Source organism: Pseudonaja textilis, chromosome Z (assembly GCF_049901715.1).
Source record: "Pseudonaja textilis isolate UNSWEBS1 chromosome Z, rPseTex1.2, whole genome shotgun sequence".
NCBI classification, from domain to species: domain Eukaryota; kingdom Metazoa; phylum Chordata; class Lepidosauria; order Squamata; family Elapidae; genus Pseudonaja; species Pseudonaja textilis.
In genome coordinates, this window is record NC_142008.1 from 80,764,585 (window position 1) to 80,780,953 (window position 16,369).

The window sequence follows — 16,369 nt, forward strand, 5'->3', positions numbered from 1 at the left end:
AACTGTTACAGTGTCCTGGAGTTATGTGATTAATTTTTGTAAACTTGTGGCAAAGATTCACTTAATAACCATGTTACTAACTTAAGAATTGCAGTGATTCATTTAACAATGACAGTTCATAAAATGAGAAAAATCAGCTTAACAACTATCTTGCTTAGTAATGGAAATTTTGGGCTCTATTTTGGTCGTAAGTTAAGGACTACCATAAAACTATTGTTATAACAAAGTATAATGGGAGATCTCCAGAAAATGGTACATTGAGTGACTGGTCCATTTTTTTCTCCTGCTGACCAACAGTTAACTTTGCGACCAAAACTAGTCCTTTGGCATGTACACCCCAGATTTTAAAAGGAGTAACTAGGAATGACTAAGATGACCCTTTGACAATTGTGGACTTGCCTGGTTAAAGAAATCTAGTTGATTACAATTTTCAGTGAGTGGTTGGAGGATTGGGTCTCCAACTTTTCCTGTCACTGTTTGCTTTTTGAAAGTGTGCCTTGGTTTTAAATATCATGTTTTGAACTTTTTTTGATTTACATGTTTAATTAACTGTCTGGCTCAGGGCTGTCAAATACAAAATCTGCGAGCCACATCTGGCCCTTGGGGCCATCCTGGAAAGTGTAAGGGGCTGGCACACGTTGCTTCGACCTGGTCTAGCCACATTGCTTCAGCCTGGTCTATCCGTGTTGCTTCGGCCCAGTCTACCCAATGCGAAGATGAAACATGCCAGCAGTTTGGGAGTGGTATCAAGCTGGCCACACCCACCCAGTCAGCCATGCCCACCTGGTCCCCCAAGGTCAACCATAGCCCTGATGTGGCCCTCAATAAAACTGAGTTTCACACCTCTAGTCTAGTTGAATGCTGATTTATATTATACCCTTGCTAGAATAAATATGAATTTTTATTTTACTGCTTTGCTTTGGATCTATGAAACATTTTGGCACATGGAAATTGATTTGATTTACATTTACTGGATTGTGTATTTTATTAATTTTTAAAATAATTTTGTATACACACACACAGAGTATACATATTGTCTTTTTTCTTTCTAAAGAGATGAGAATGTTCTCTTTTGTTTCTATTTATCTCTATTGTGGGGAATTATCTTAATTTTTCCTGCTGTCCTTTTGTTACAGAACATCTACTTCTTTTGTAGTGAAGAGGAATTGCCTATGCTTTGTTGTGAAAGTCAAGCTATAAAAGAAGTTTGAATTATATGAAAAATAAAAACAATAAAGTATTTTGACTGTTATACATTATATATTTTTATAATGCACAGAAAAAGGGATACAAAAGAAAGACAAATTGCAGATCCATTTAACTAATTAAAGCTTTCTTGGAAGCCTTTGGAGAAAAAAATTAGATGAAAGACACAGTTACAACAGTTATAAATCAGTCAAAGGATGACATACAGATACAAGTAATCCTCAACTTACAATAGTTCATTTAGTGACCGTTTAAAGTTACAATGGCAGTGAAAAAAGTGGCAGAGTTACAACCTTGAGGTTCGTTGTGGGAAGCAAAGGGGATGTGGTGACTGGCTTTAACAGGCTGTTGTGGAAAACTGCATGGCTGCGCCTGAGGTTTTTGGCAGTGTTATTTGAACTGTTATTGAATTAATGACTCAGCCAATGGAAAATGGGCCGATATATTTTGGATTCAATTTTTTAAACTGTTGTCTGGGCTGCAGGCATTTGGTGGAGAGATACTTTTTAACGATTTCATGTGCATCTTCTAGTGCCTTGTGCCCAATGGGCCAGGTAGTTTGAAGGGATTTAATTCATTATTCTAGAGAGATGGTTTGGAGGCTCAGCTGATACTGTTCAAGTATGGGGCACATGCGCATGCATTGCATTTTGGGAGTTTGTACACACATTCACGCACACTTGCACTTTTGAGCACTCAGTGTCAAAAAGGTTAGCCATCACTGGAATAGGACATCCCTATCTGAGATGATTTGGTCTGGGATCCTGTGAAGCCTGCACGGAGACCTTTGCCAGAGTACATGCAGAGGGGATTTGGGAGCATGCCCGGATGTGTGTATGTTTAGAGAAGAGGTCAATGACAATCCAGATTATTGTGTTCCCAGAGGTTTCTCGCAGCTCAACCAGCTCCTCCACTGTCACTCTCTGTTCTGGTCTTGGGATCTTTGGTTGGAGTTTCCTCACCATCAGTGGTGGAAGAAGAAACTGTTAGTGATTGGGGACAAACCCCCAAAAACAGAATGTGCAGCAGCAGTCAAGCCAGGCAGCCAAATGAGAGAGGAAGGGCCCTAGAGTTTACACACACTGATGACAAACACTGTTTTTGTAGTTTAAATAGTTGTTTAATCCAATTAGAGTTTAAACATTGTCAATCAGTCCATATGTCATTCACAAATATATCCATTCAGTAACTTAGTCCATTCACTAGTCAGTTCTATGTCCTTATCTGCTTGTAAAGATATCTTCTCCTCTGATACCTTTCCTTTTGAAGACAACGCTGAGTATTCACAGGATATCAGCACATCAATGAAATAGTCCTTTCGTTCAGGTATTCAAACAGTTGTAGCAAACAGTAGCAAACAAACAGTAGCAAGCAGATAAAACAAGCAGAGAGAGGTTACGTTTCTCTTACTGCCTTTTATTGCCGTTTGTAACCGCACCTTTAATTAGTTAATTACAAGCAGTTTGGTGCTTAAAGCTACAAGTTACAAACACCCAAACCTTGGTTTTATATATTTATTCACCCAAACTTAGTTGGTGTATCAATGTTATACCCAACATTCTCCCCTTTTGGGTGATATAAATATACAATACCCTTACAATCTAAAACCATACTTTACACAACTCTCTTGGTGCTTAATGGCACCTTGGGCTTTAGTAAAGTTATCAGCTATATTGTCCTCCGACATGCAGTACTCCAGTTGTATCATTTTACTCTTTACAGATTGTCTAACGTTTAAGTACCTTAAATCTGTATGCTTGCTCTCAGTTTTTACTGCAATATTTGTGGCCATTTGAATTGCTGCCTGATTATCTTCATGTACAATTATAGGATAATTTACAGTTAATCCCATGTCATTCATCATCTGCTTATACATGATTAATTCAGTACATAATAACGACAAACAGGAGAATTCTGCTTCCATAGTAGACAAACTTATATGCTGTTGTCTTATTGACTTCCAACCTATTAATGTCTTACCCAGCATTATGGCTGTTCCTGAAGTCGACTTTCTTGTGTCTCTTTCTGATGCAAAACTAGCATCTGCATAAGCACTCAGTATTAGATCACCTTTTGGTTCTAGATACAGTGTATGGTGTAATGTTCCTTTAAGATACCTTAAAATTCTCTTTAATGCCTTCCAATGACATTGAAGTGGATCATTATTATGTCGTGCCAGTTGATTAACACCATAAGCAATATCTGGCCTTGACCAATTGCTAATGTATGATAAGCTACCAATCAAAGATTGATATATTACCTTATCAAACTTGGGACTTTGAGTATCCATTTTGCAAATATCCTGACTCATTGGAGTCTTTGCAGTCTTACAAAGTTCCATCTTATAATCTATTAGCAATTTAGATATCTTATCCTCCTGAGATATCTTAAAACCTTTCTGTGTTTTCAGTATATTCACACCTAGATATTTCTTTATCTCCCTAATTGCTTGATTTTTATTTTCTTAGCTAATGATGCTATTATTTTATTGGCTTCATCATTAGTTTCTGTAATCAAAGCAATATCATCTGTGAATAATAGTAATAATGATATTTTCCCATTTGTCTCCCTTTTAAATAGACATGGATCGGCTAAACCAGCTTTAAACCCTATATTGTTTAGTTCCTTTACAATATACTGGTTCCATTCATAGCCTGATTGTTTAAGACCATAGAGGCTCTTTTTAACAACCAATAATCATTATTATTTTCACCTTTAAATCCAATAGGTTTTTTCATGTATACAGTATGTCTTAGTGGAGCGTGCAAGTAAGCAGTTTCTACATCTAGATGGTTGACTATATATTTCTTACTTGCTGCCCACACTAAAGCTGCCCTTAATGTTGCTGCTTTAAGGCTAGGTGCAAATACCTCATCATAGTCATTGGCATCTTGTATAAAACCTTGGGCTACTAATCGTGCCTTATGGATTATATTACCATCTTTTTCAGTTTTTATCTTAAAAATCCATTTGCAGCCAATGGGTTTTATATCAACAGGTAATCTTGCATTTTCATATACTTTCATATCCTTTAAGGATTTCAATTCCTTATTCATTGCTGCATACCAACTTTCCTTATCTTTAGTAGGATACATGTTTATTTCATCTACAGTATATGGAACTTTATTAATCTGGCACACTGTGTTAGCCTGGTATCTATCAGGCGGTCTAGATATTCGTGTAGTTCTTCTGGGAATTGCTGGGCTAGTATGAGGACTTTTTTGAATTACTACCTGTTCATGTTCCTCAGCTTGCTCAGCTATTGGTACTATTTCTTCCTTTATGGGCTCTATCTCTGCCTGTATTAGTCTCTTTACTTTATTCTTAAAGTTACAGGGATAATTAATGGGATTTCTATAGGATTCAATAATTACTTCTTTATTGTTATCCTGTTCTAACTTATCCCATCCTACGTGCTCTAGAAATTGGGCATTGGCACTACATAACACCTTAGATGTGCCTTTCTCCCAAAATCTATATGCCCTATGGTTAGCTTGGTAACCAACGAAGAAAAATGGTTTAGCTCTGTGTTGCCCTTTACGCCTGAGTTGTGTAGGGATATGCACCCATGCTGGTGCACCAAATGTGTGCAGGTAACTCAGATCAGGCTTCCTGCCATGCCACATGGTGAATGGGATTTCACCAGTAGTTGTATTAACAACGTTGTTCAATATGTTATTAGCACACATTGTGGCCTCCCCCCACAAAGAATCAGGTAATCCAGAATCAGTTAACATTGTTCTAACCATTGCCTGTAGTGTTTGGCCTCTTCTCTCAATAAATGCGTTGTGTTGTGGTCTGTATGGTGCAGATTTCTTGTGCTCTATTCCAGCTACCTTTAATCTATTCTGGAATTTGCTGTTGACAAATTCTGTACCATTATCTGTCACCAGGGTTATCAGTTGCCGTTTAGTCTTTCTTTCTGCAAATTTTAACCAGTTGAAGAAATGTTGATATGTTTCAGTTTTGCTTTTCATTAGGTAGCAAAACCCATATCTAGAATAATGGTCCATAATGCTCAGTATATATTGAGCACCCCCCATACTGGGTTTCTTTGGACCTATAATGTCTGCAAATACTACTTCTAAAGGTTCTTTAGTTTTGAAAACATTTAGCCTATTTGCAGGCAATATTTTACTCTTATCTTCACAGCAGACATTACAACGCAAATATTTATCACAAGGTTTTAACCTTATTCCATCAGATAACTCTACTGTACGTTTTAGCATTTTAAAATTTACATGCCCCAAACGCCTATGCAATAAATGGATACATTCATTATGAGGCTTTATATTGTTAAATACAGTCTGTGCCTCCCCTTTCTTACTATCATGTAATACATACAATGTTCCATTTAAAGCTGCAGTTACCCTTTTGTTATCTTTTTCAATTATGCAATTATTATCCTTAAATGTAATCACATAACCTAGTTTGTCTAATACCCTAACAGAAAGCAAGTTCACCTTTAACTGTGGTACATACAACATTTTTATATCCTGGTTTAAGCATGGACAGTATGCAATACCTTCTCCCTTGGCCTTGAGGTTCCAGCCATTAGCAAGTGATATATGTTGAGAGCTTGTAGACAGTTTTATAAATTTTGTCTTATCTCTCGTGATGCAGTGGGATGCACCACTGTCCACCACCCATAAATCATTCTTCACATCACAGTTGCTAAACGTGGCTAGTTCAAAAGATTTCTTTGGCTTTTTTACGTTCTGGTTTTTTTCTTTTCTGCAGAATCTTGCCAAATGTCCTCTGCCTCCACAATTAAAACACTTTTTAATTGTGTATGCCGTCGAAGATAAATTCTCTTCTTCCGGGTGCTTTAATTTACTTAGTTGGTTTCTTTCAAGCTTTGAAGATAATTTCTCTTCTTTATTAGGTTTATCTTCTCTCAGCTGGTCACGTTCACACCTTCTTCTGGCTTCTTCTAATAGCCTGCCGGTAATCTCGGTTAATGATAAACTATCTTTTGGCAATACTTCTAAAGCAGTCACATAATCATCATAGCTTTGATCTAATGAAGACAGTATGATGTATACTTGTTGCAACTCATTAAATATAAGCTCTTTTTCTTGTAATTCCTGAAAAATGCTCTTCATACAATTTAAATGAGTTAACATGTCTCCATTCTACTGAAGATGTGTTCGAAATAGTTTGCGTGTAAGATATATATGAGCTCCTACACTGTCCCGAACATATATCTTCCTGAGGTTCTCCCAGCAGTTTGCAGCATTTTCCTCTCCACGGATATGGATAAGTTGCTGGTCAGAGAGAGTCAGTCCTATGATGCATAAAGCCTGCTCATTCTTTCGTTTATAGTCTTGTATCTTTTTGTCATCCTCTTCAACATTAGGATCTAAGTTAGTTACATCTGGTGGGTTTGTTATTATGTCCCACAAACCTTCTCTTCGTAGAAGTAAACTACATTTCATTGACCATGAAACATAGTTCGTTCCATCTAGTCTGGATATCATGGACAGATTTGGCAAATTTACTTGTGCCATTGCTCTTCAGATATGTAGCTATTTAAAAACTACTGAAAAAAAACAGTTTGCTGTTACAGTAATGTGCAACTCACACCAACTCTCACTGCTATATCCTCGTTAGTTAGACTGTGCGCACTGGGCCCATAACCAATGTTAGTGATTGGGGACAAACCCCAAAAAACAGAATGTGCAGCAGCAGTCAAGCCAGGCAGCCAAATGAGAGAGGAAGGGCCCTAGAGTTTACACACACTGATGACAAACACTGTTTTTGTAGTTTAAATAGTTGTTTAATCCAATTAGAGTTTAAACATTGTCAATCAGTCCATATGTCATTCACAAATATATCCATTCAGTAACTTAGTCCATTCACTAGTCAGTTCTATATCCTTATCTGCTTGTAAAGATATCTTCTCCTCTGATACCTTTCCTTTTGAAGACAACGCTGAGTATTCACAGGATATCAGCACATCAATGAAATAGTCCTTTCGTTCAGGTATTCAAACAGTTGTAGCAAACAGTAGCAAACAAACAGTAGCAAGCAGACAAAACAAGCAGAGAGAGGTTACGTTTCTCTTACTGCCTTTTATTGCCGTTTGTAACCGCACCTTTAATTAGTTAATTACAAGCAGTTTGGTGCTTAAAGCTACAAGTTACAAACACCCAAACCTTGGTTTTATATATTTATTCACCCAAACTTAGTTGGTGTATCAATGTTATACCCAACAGAAACTCTATGACATCCACTCTTGGTGGCCCCTTTCCACCCTTTTTTGGCTTCCGGGAGGGGGTAGGTGCCAGGATTGGCAGTCAGCAGTCTGAAGATCTTCTTTGCTGCATTGAAAACATCTATGGTGATGATGGCTGGGGATATGTTTACCTAGTTTTGAGGGCTCTTATTTTTCTGTCCCAAATGATTATCACTGTTCTCAATTGATATGAGCATGGTACTTGGTCAGGTCTATTTCTATCTCGTCCACCAAGACATACCAGCCCTGGTGCCAGTTTGCTAGCTTTCCAGCCAAGGTTCCTCATTTGAGGGGTTTGATTCTGGTCTGGATTTTCCAGTTGGCAAGTGGATCTTTGAATTGCTTCCTCAAGGCAGCCATAAATTTGTCAAATTGGCACAATACCACAGCAGTGGCACCATGGAGTGCCATGAAGCAGTGATGGGGCAAAGCAGGCTGGCACACTGACAACTATTAAGAGATGCTGTGGTTCAATTGACACAAAAACATTCTGAACATTAAGTGCTGCAGACATATTCACAACAGAGATCTATGACTTTGGGAAATGAGATGCAATTGTTTAGAAATAGCCCAGTTATAATTTTAAGGAAATGTTTTATTATTAAAAATCAATTGAAGACATTTGATCCTGGACAGATTAGCAATAAAGACTGCAGTAGTTTATGGTTGATTAGAAACTGTTATGGACTTTCTGCGTGTAAAATACAATAATAGATTGTACTTTGAAGTTTAATTTTGTTGTTGGGGTTAACCCTATTAACTTTTCTTATGGTAGCTAGATGGTAGCTCAAAATTAATTGGGCAAATGGAACTGTAGAAGTTTATAAATTGTAGACCTCTTTTGAAAGTATGTGTATGAGAAACATTGTTGAAATATATTTATCAGCATTCAGCTTGGAGGGACAATTTATGTATATGTTTTTAATAAACATTTTTGTCTTTAGTTTTGCTTTTTTTTTTTCCTGTTTTCTGTTAAGTTTGTATTTTAACTTTGGAAATGAAGTAAAGAAATATTAAACAAGCAAGGTCTAACAATAAATATAAAAGATAAGAGAAATAATATCCAAACAAAATATGTGGTATCAGGCCCAAAAGTCTTCTGGAAAAGCTCAATGTTTAGCTTTTAAAAATCAGACAATGATAGAGATAAGTAGATCTTCAATCCAGAATCACTGAAAAACAGTACTTCCAAATTTTAGCTCCCTCCACCTCCTCAAAATGATGGTCCTGCTAATAAACAGCTAAAAGAAATACGTTGAGAAAACTAATCTAAAATGTTTCTTTTTTGGGGAGGGGGGGACGGGACTGTATAATATTGCTGCCATTCTGATAGAATACATAAGTAGAATGGGTGTATGATCCCTTGCACTAGACAGCTTGTGTTAAAAATAAAAAGAGTTTCAACTTTAGAATATTTGGGAAGAGTGTTCCCTACTAGTAATGAAAATTTGTATGTATGATAATGTGACATATTAATTTTCTGTGATTTCTGTGTAATTTTCTGATAAGACCACTTTACTTGCAGAAAATCATTAAAATGTTTGTGAATTCAGAATGAATTAACTGGATACTATTCTTTTTAGTAGGTTCTCTTTTGCTTTAGAAAAAAATATTTTTTCTAATATAATATTTTTCCTTCAGTTACTGGAAAATTCAATATTTATAATTATAATTATATTTGTAGACCTGTCAATGTCTTAATTATGGTTCTCTTTTTACAAATACAGTCAATCTGCAAGTAAAAGACAAAAGCCATTCTTTTGAAGACAATAAAGTTTACATTTTGGACAGAGAAGACCACTGGTTTGAAAGAAGGGTCAAAGCGGCCATCTATGTCAAAATTGAACACCCCTCTCTCAACAGAATGGGAGGGATACAAAATCATCTATCACCAATCTACAACATAGTCCTTTCAACAGTTCCAAGAAGGCTCTGCACCCATTTGCACCACTCAGTGACCCTGATGACACAGATAAACCTCCAGGTGGCCTTAAACATAGTAAAAGAATGCAAATGACCAGGTGTCTGCAAGAAATATAAATCCTTCCATTCCCCACCATTCAGACAAGAGTTGAAGAAGCTTCTTGGATGAGAAGAGCGTCTTCAAAGAAAAACATTCAAGTCATGTTCCTCTTTGGCGGGGGGGGGGGAGCACATTTGGGACAACCTTGACCTGGATTACTGAGAATCTCCATAGATATTTTTATAGTCAATTCCAATACCTTATAGTAAATATATATTCTAAATTTCTTGGGACTATTAATCCAGTTATAACTTTGTTAGATCAATACTCATTTAATTTTCTGCTGCTTATTTTCAAATTCTGAACTTCCTAATTATCTTTTCTTTTGATAAGAATTGAAAATAAACTCACCTGGTGCCTTTTCAAATTTGTCATTCCAAATGTTTTAATAGCTTTAAGATTTGAAAGGTTAATAGACAATTTCCAAAAATAATTAGAAAGTGAGGCTTACAAACCTAGTGTATTTTGAGAGGTTCCGCCATGTCTGAGCTGATCCCATTACCTCCTAACAAATCAAACTAGCAGAAAATCACTGATTCTGCAGATGTGAGAAGTAGCCATCCAAAGTACATGTGGACAATCTCCTGTCTTCTCCTTGCCTGGAGAGACTGGTCTACTACTACTTGCCATTCGAACTTTGCTTGCCTTTCTAAGAGACTGGTCTATTCACCAGTCTCTTAGAAAGTAATAGTAATAATAGTCATTCACTATTAAGTAATAATAGTCATTCAAGTAATAATAGTCATTCACTATTTTTCATCTTTGCTGCAGTTGTAAGGTCCATTTTTTGTGGAGACATATTCAGTTTACCATACCTCTCCAGATTCTGCTGTATTTGTCATGCTTTTAATTTCTCTGGCTTAATATTTCTTACTTCTTTTCTATCTTTTATATAATACTGCTTATTGCACGTGTGAATATTGTTATTGTTATATGTATGTATATATGTCTGTAAACCACATATGCTTAGTGGTTAAAGTACTAGGTTAGAAACCTGGAGGTTGTGAATTCTAGTAATGCCTTAGGCAGAAGCCAGCTGGGTGACTTTAGACCAGTCGTTTGCTTCGAATTTCTTCTTCGAAAAAGGCAAAGACAAACCACTTTAAAAAATGTTGCCCGGAAAACTGCAGAAACTGGTTCAGACAGCTGCTAGGAGACAAGACTTACTAAAATGTGTCTGCACGTACACACACACAATGTGCATACTGGGCACATTGAAAGAAATTATACAGATAATTTTCTTTTCTAAGGAACAGAAAAATATAAGGAAAATTAAAGGAATGAAAGCCATTCTGAGAAATCAGAGATGAAGCTCTTTTAAAGAACAGCTTGTTAAAATGTAGGAAAAATTATCAGAATAAATTGTCAGGAAAAGGCAAGAGAAAAATATAAAGAATAAGAAGGATGACTATTATTCTAAAAAATAGTAGAAATGGCATATTGATCTGGCTATAACTATAGTTTAAAATGAAATTAATCAGAAAGAGAGCAATAGAAGATGAGTTGTAATGTGAAACATACATAGCTAGTATGATTAAGTTTCTGTACCTCTCAAGATGTAATTCTGGTAGTTCTGGTCTGCCTCAGCTCCCACTTTTATTAAACAAGCCAGGCCTTCTGCTATAACAAATTCATGAACCAAATCCTTGTCATCCTGTAAGGGAGAGGACAAGGGAAAAAAGACAAATGATACATTATGTAGCATACTGAAAATAAAGTAGCAGTGATTTTCACTATTCAGTCGTGTCAGACTTTTGACTATTTTATAGGCAAGTGCTCTTTACACTACCCTATCAAGCACAGCTTCTTTCAGTTGTTTGTATCAGCTTTGATTGTATCAAGCTAGCATGTTCTTTGTTTTCTCCTTTTTCTTGTTTCACTAAGCACATACAGTTTCATTTCATCACATACAGTGATGAAAAAGCAATTTTATAACCAATCCTTGCATTTATAACTTTTTCAGGTCTGTAAAGCAAAAAAAAAAAAGCGGAAGTAGGATCATAAGCACAGTTGTGGTTCATTTAAGAACTGCTTCATTTAACAACTAAGTTGTTGGTCCCAATTATGGTTATTAAATGAGGACTAATTTTGGATAAAAAAATAGTGTTCTATGTCGATATATCCACTCTTCAATAAATCATTCACCCACAAACTAGGATAAAAAAGATTTTTGGTGTCCAAGAATGTTTTCGAAGATGTATCATAATCTGAATGTTATCCATTTTATCCTTTTCATTCTCTCTTTCCCTAACTACAAATGCTTTAGATCAGCAGTCCCCAACCTTTTTTGCCACCAGGGACTGGTTTCGTGGAAGACAATTTTCCACAGACCAGCGGAGAAAGGAGTAGGGATTACAATCCTATAGGAATCTAAGGGAGGGGGTGTCAAATTCAAATCTCGCAGGCAGGATCCTCAAAGGACCGGACCATGATACCTCTGGTTGCCAAAACAGGGCGTGGGGGGGCCCTGTGCAGCCCCCGCACACCCAATTTTCGGACTGCACAGCCTCCTGCAATACTTTGACAGCCAGGTGCTGTGCAGGAAGCATCTATCCCATCTTCCCCCCTCCCCAGCCAGCTCACGGAGGAGAACTATAATGCTGATCTGGCCCTCAAAGAAATCCAATTTGACACCCCAGACCTAAGGCCTGATGATGTGACGTGGAGTTGACCCTTCTCCCCATGTGCGTAGCTTTTTATTCACTCTGCTCTCTCCATATGATTTTTCTTCCTAGAATTTCATAGAAACTAAACTATCATATCTCTGTATTATTTAGACTGATGATCTAGTCTAAATCTTCCTACCCATTATGACAACTATACATATATTAAAAATAATTTAAATAAATTCTGTAGTTTTAGGGACTAGCAAAGAATAATTGCAAATCTCCTATATTAGCAACTTATAGTTGGGTCCACAAGCTGTTAAAAGAACCAAATTTTGAGAGTTGTCTTAAATACGCTGAGATCATGGTTAATCTTACATAAGGAGGAAATATGTTCCAGAAAGAGGGTGCCACAGCAGAAAAAGATTGCTTCCTGGAAATTTTCAGACAGAATGCTTTAGCAGATAAGATCCATTTCATGCCTTCCCTGCTATATATCTAATGAGACAATACATGTTGTCAAGAAGAAGCAGGAATTTCATAGCAGTTAGTATAATCTGTTCTTTCAAAGTGCTTATACCTTTTGCATGTGTGTAGCACTTCTCCCAAAAGACCACTAGATTTAGGCCTTTTTATTCCTTCCCCAAGTGACTAACCCACTAGCCCTGGAACACCAACACAGCGAACACATTAGTTTGCAGCAATCCAACTAGCACACAAGTAAATAATTCAGCAGGATTCATTTATAGAAGAAACTTCTGTATATACAATAATATAAAACATGATGCAGGTATACAATACCCATGCAGCTCTTGCAATGTGGTAGCAAGTACAAGGACAAGAAGCAGAGCCAGAACCACCAGAACTGAAGCACAGAAACACAGAAGCTCTATATTTATATAGACCAGTTACCCTAAGCTGATCTCTAAGCCATCTGGCATGGCTCACAACAGGTGCTGTTTCTTAAGTCACCAAACAGTTCCCATTGGCTGACTTGTTGTTATGGCTATCCCAGCTCATAATTTCTTATATACTGACACTTCTCCCTTTATGACTGGAATAGACATAAAACCGAATAACTTAATATTCTTCCCATGTGTACTCCACCCAATGGCTTGGTCATTATATCTGCCAGGTTGTCTTCTGAAGAACAATGAAGCAAGCTAATTAACAGATAACAGATAATCAGAGTTGGAAGGGACCTTGTAGGTCATCTAATCCAACCCCTGCCCAAGCAAGAAACTCTATACCATTTCTGACAGATGGGAGTCCAATCTCTTCTTGAAAGTCTCAAGTGATGGCATTCCCACAACTTCTGAGGGCAAGCTGTTCCATTGGTTGATTGTTCTCACTGTCAGAAAGTTTCTTTTTATTTCCAGATTAAATATCTCCTTGTTCAGTTTCCATCCATTATTAATTGTCTGGCCTTTGGGTGCTTTAGAAAATAGCTTGATCCCTTCTTCTCTTTGGCAGCCCCACAAATATTGGAAGACTTCTATCATGTCTCACCTGGTCCTTCTCTTCACTAGACTAGCCATGCCCAATTCCGGTAATGTTCTTCATATGTTTTAGTTTCCTAATCATCCCGGTTGCTCTTCTCTGTACTTTTTCTAAAGTCTCAACATCTTTTTAATAATGTGGTGAACAAAACTGGATGCAGTACTCGAGGTGTGGTCTTACTAAGGCTTTATAGAGTGGTATTAGTACTTCCCTTGATCTTGACTGTATTCTTCTGTTAATACAATTTAGGATTGCATTAGCTTTTTTGGCTGCTGCTGCACACTGCGGGCTCATATTTAGCTGGTTGTCCACTAAGACTCCAAGATCCCTCTCACAGTTACTGCTATTGAGCCTGGTTTTCACTCACTCTATATGTATACTTTTGGTTTTTCTTGCCCAAGTGTAGGACTTTACTTTTCTCTACATTGAATTTCATTTTATTAGATATGGCCCAGTGTTCTAGTCTGTCAAGATCCATCTGTATCTTGAGCCTATCTTCTTGGGTGTTAACTATTCCTGCCAGCTTAGTGTCATCTGCAAATTTGGTAAGTTCCCCTTCTATTCCCTCATCTATGTCGTTAATGAAGATATTGAAGAGTGCTGGGCCTAAGACGGACCCTTGTGGCACCCCACTGCTTACTTCCCTCCATGTAGACTTAGACCCATTAAGGACTACTCATTGAGTATGGTTTGTCAGCCAGTGGAGAATCCATCTGGTGGTGGTGCTATCTACCCCACTTTTTTCTGGCTTACCATAAAGTAGGCTGTGGTCTACTTTGTCAAATGCCTTGCTGAAAACTAAGTATATTAAGTCCACAGTCACTATGTTGAAGAATGAAATAAGAATATTTTGGCATCATTTGTTTTTAATAAATCCGTGCTGACTGCTAGTTATTACTTTACTTGTTTCTAGAATTTGGCAGATCTGTTTTTTTATTATCTTTTCCATATCTTTCCGGGTATTGATGGTAGGGTGATTGGTCTGTGTTTCCTGGGTCTGTTCCCCCCCCCCCCTTTTAAAGCCCTTTTCCAGCCCCCTGGTGCTCCAGGATTTTTGAAAGATATGGTACAGTGGTTCTGAGATGACCTTTGCCAGCTCCTTTAAAAGCTCTGGGGTATAATCCATCAGACCCAGTGATTTGTGTTCATTGAGATCAGACAGGTGTTCTCTTACTATTTTTTTTTGCTTATTTTAATGCTTATTTCTGGTCTATTACAGTTATTTTTTGGTGCGTTGAGCTATAGTTTGTCTTTGCGTGAAGACTGATGCAAAGAATGAGTTAAGCAGCTCTGCTTTCTCTCTGTTGCCTGTTACTTCCTTGCTGTCTTTACATTTACATTTGAAAGCTTCTCTGACATTACAATACTTAATGTCCACATGCTTGCTTCTATTTTTCACTGTCACCTGTTGCCATTTTAGTGCAAGTAGCATTAGCCTTGAACACTGTTACATTTACATTTAAGCTTAAATCCTGTAACAGCTGTACGTACCAAGTTACCTCTGAACAAAGTTCAGATAGAGCTATAAGTTCTGTCTCCGCAGTAGAAATGGCTACAGTTGTTTGTTTTCTGGACTTCCAACCAATTAAAGCCCTTCCAAACAATACCACAATTGGACTTTCTGGTTTTTACCTCATTGGCATAATCACTGTCAACATAACATTTCAATTCTTCAGAGACCTGTATCTGAAGACCCAAGTTCAGAGTTTTCTTCAAATACCCGAGAATCCCTTTTATACCCATCCTATGCAATTGTGTTGATGCAGCAGTAAAGCGACTTAGGATGCTTACTTCACAAGCTAGATCTGGTCTGAACTACTGTGACAGATATAACAGGTTCCCTATTGCTGACTGATATATCATTTGATCACAGGTTTCACTTTTGCCTTTATCCAAACTGTTATGAAAATCTGTGCTCATAGTTGTTGGAGCAGAATTACAATCCTTCATGTTACATCTCTCCAACAGCTGTTCAATTTTCCTTCCTTGGCTGATAACGTAACTACCTTTCTCCGTTTTTTTTTACTCCACACCAAGATAATTTTGTATTTCATCCAAATCCTTTAATTCATTTTTTTCTCTAATTGATTAGCAAATTCTTTTTTCTGTGACAAATCCTTTGCAATGAAATAAATGCTAACAATTGACAATCCCCACCTTGTAACTTTCCAGTAGAGATGCAACCATCAGCCTTGGAACTCTTGAACCCATCACTTTTCAATGCAGTATCTAAACAGACATTCCAATTCCTGGCTGACTGCTTCAGCCCATAAATGGCTTTGTTCAATTTATACAGTTAGGCTTTTTACTTTCATAGCCTGGTCCTTGAACCATGTAAATTTCTTCCTCTAATTCTGCATTGAGGAAATGCTGTGGTTATATCAAAATGCCAAATTTTATGGTCACATGCCGCTGCCAGTGCTAGTGCCAACCTTATATGCTTCCACTCTTCACCCTCGGTGAGAATACCTCATCACAGTGTACATTTTTCCTCTGTGAAAAACCTTTGCCACTAATCTTGCCTTGAATTGTACCTCATTGTTGGGTAGTACTTTCTTTTTGTATACCCATTTATGATCCTATGGCTTGGCAACCTTGTGGTAACCTCATAGATGTGAACATTTTATGTTCACCAATGGATTTCATTTCTTTGTCCATAGCTTCTTTCCACTTTACCTGTTCAATTTTGGGCAATGCCAATACTTCCTTATAGCTCCTTGGGTCATACCACATATTAGAATAGAATAGAATAGAATAGAATTCTTTATTGGCCAAGTGTGATTGAACACACAAGGA

At 37.2% G+C, this 16,369-nt stretch overlaps 1 protein-coding gene across 11 annotated transcripts in view; it reads right to left on the reverse strand.

Annotated features, from left to right (window-relative positions):
* The window catches only part of FHOD3 (formin homology 2 domain containing 3), a 288,676-nt gene that overhangs the window by 165,430 nt on the left and 106,877 nt on the right, over window positions 1-16,369 (reverse strand). For all 11 annotated transcript variants that reach the window (XM_026719582.2, XM_087916030.1, XM_026719581.2 and 8 more), the window contains exon 5: window positions 11,016-11,121. In XM_026719582.2, the coding sequence (XP_026575367.1) occupies window positions 11,016-11,121 (106 nt within the window). The remainder of the gene's footprint in view (window positions 1-11,015; window positions 11,122-16,369) is intronic.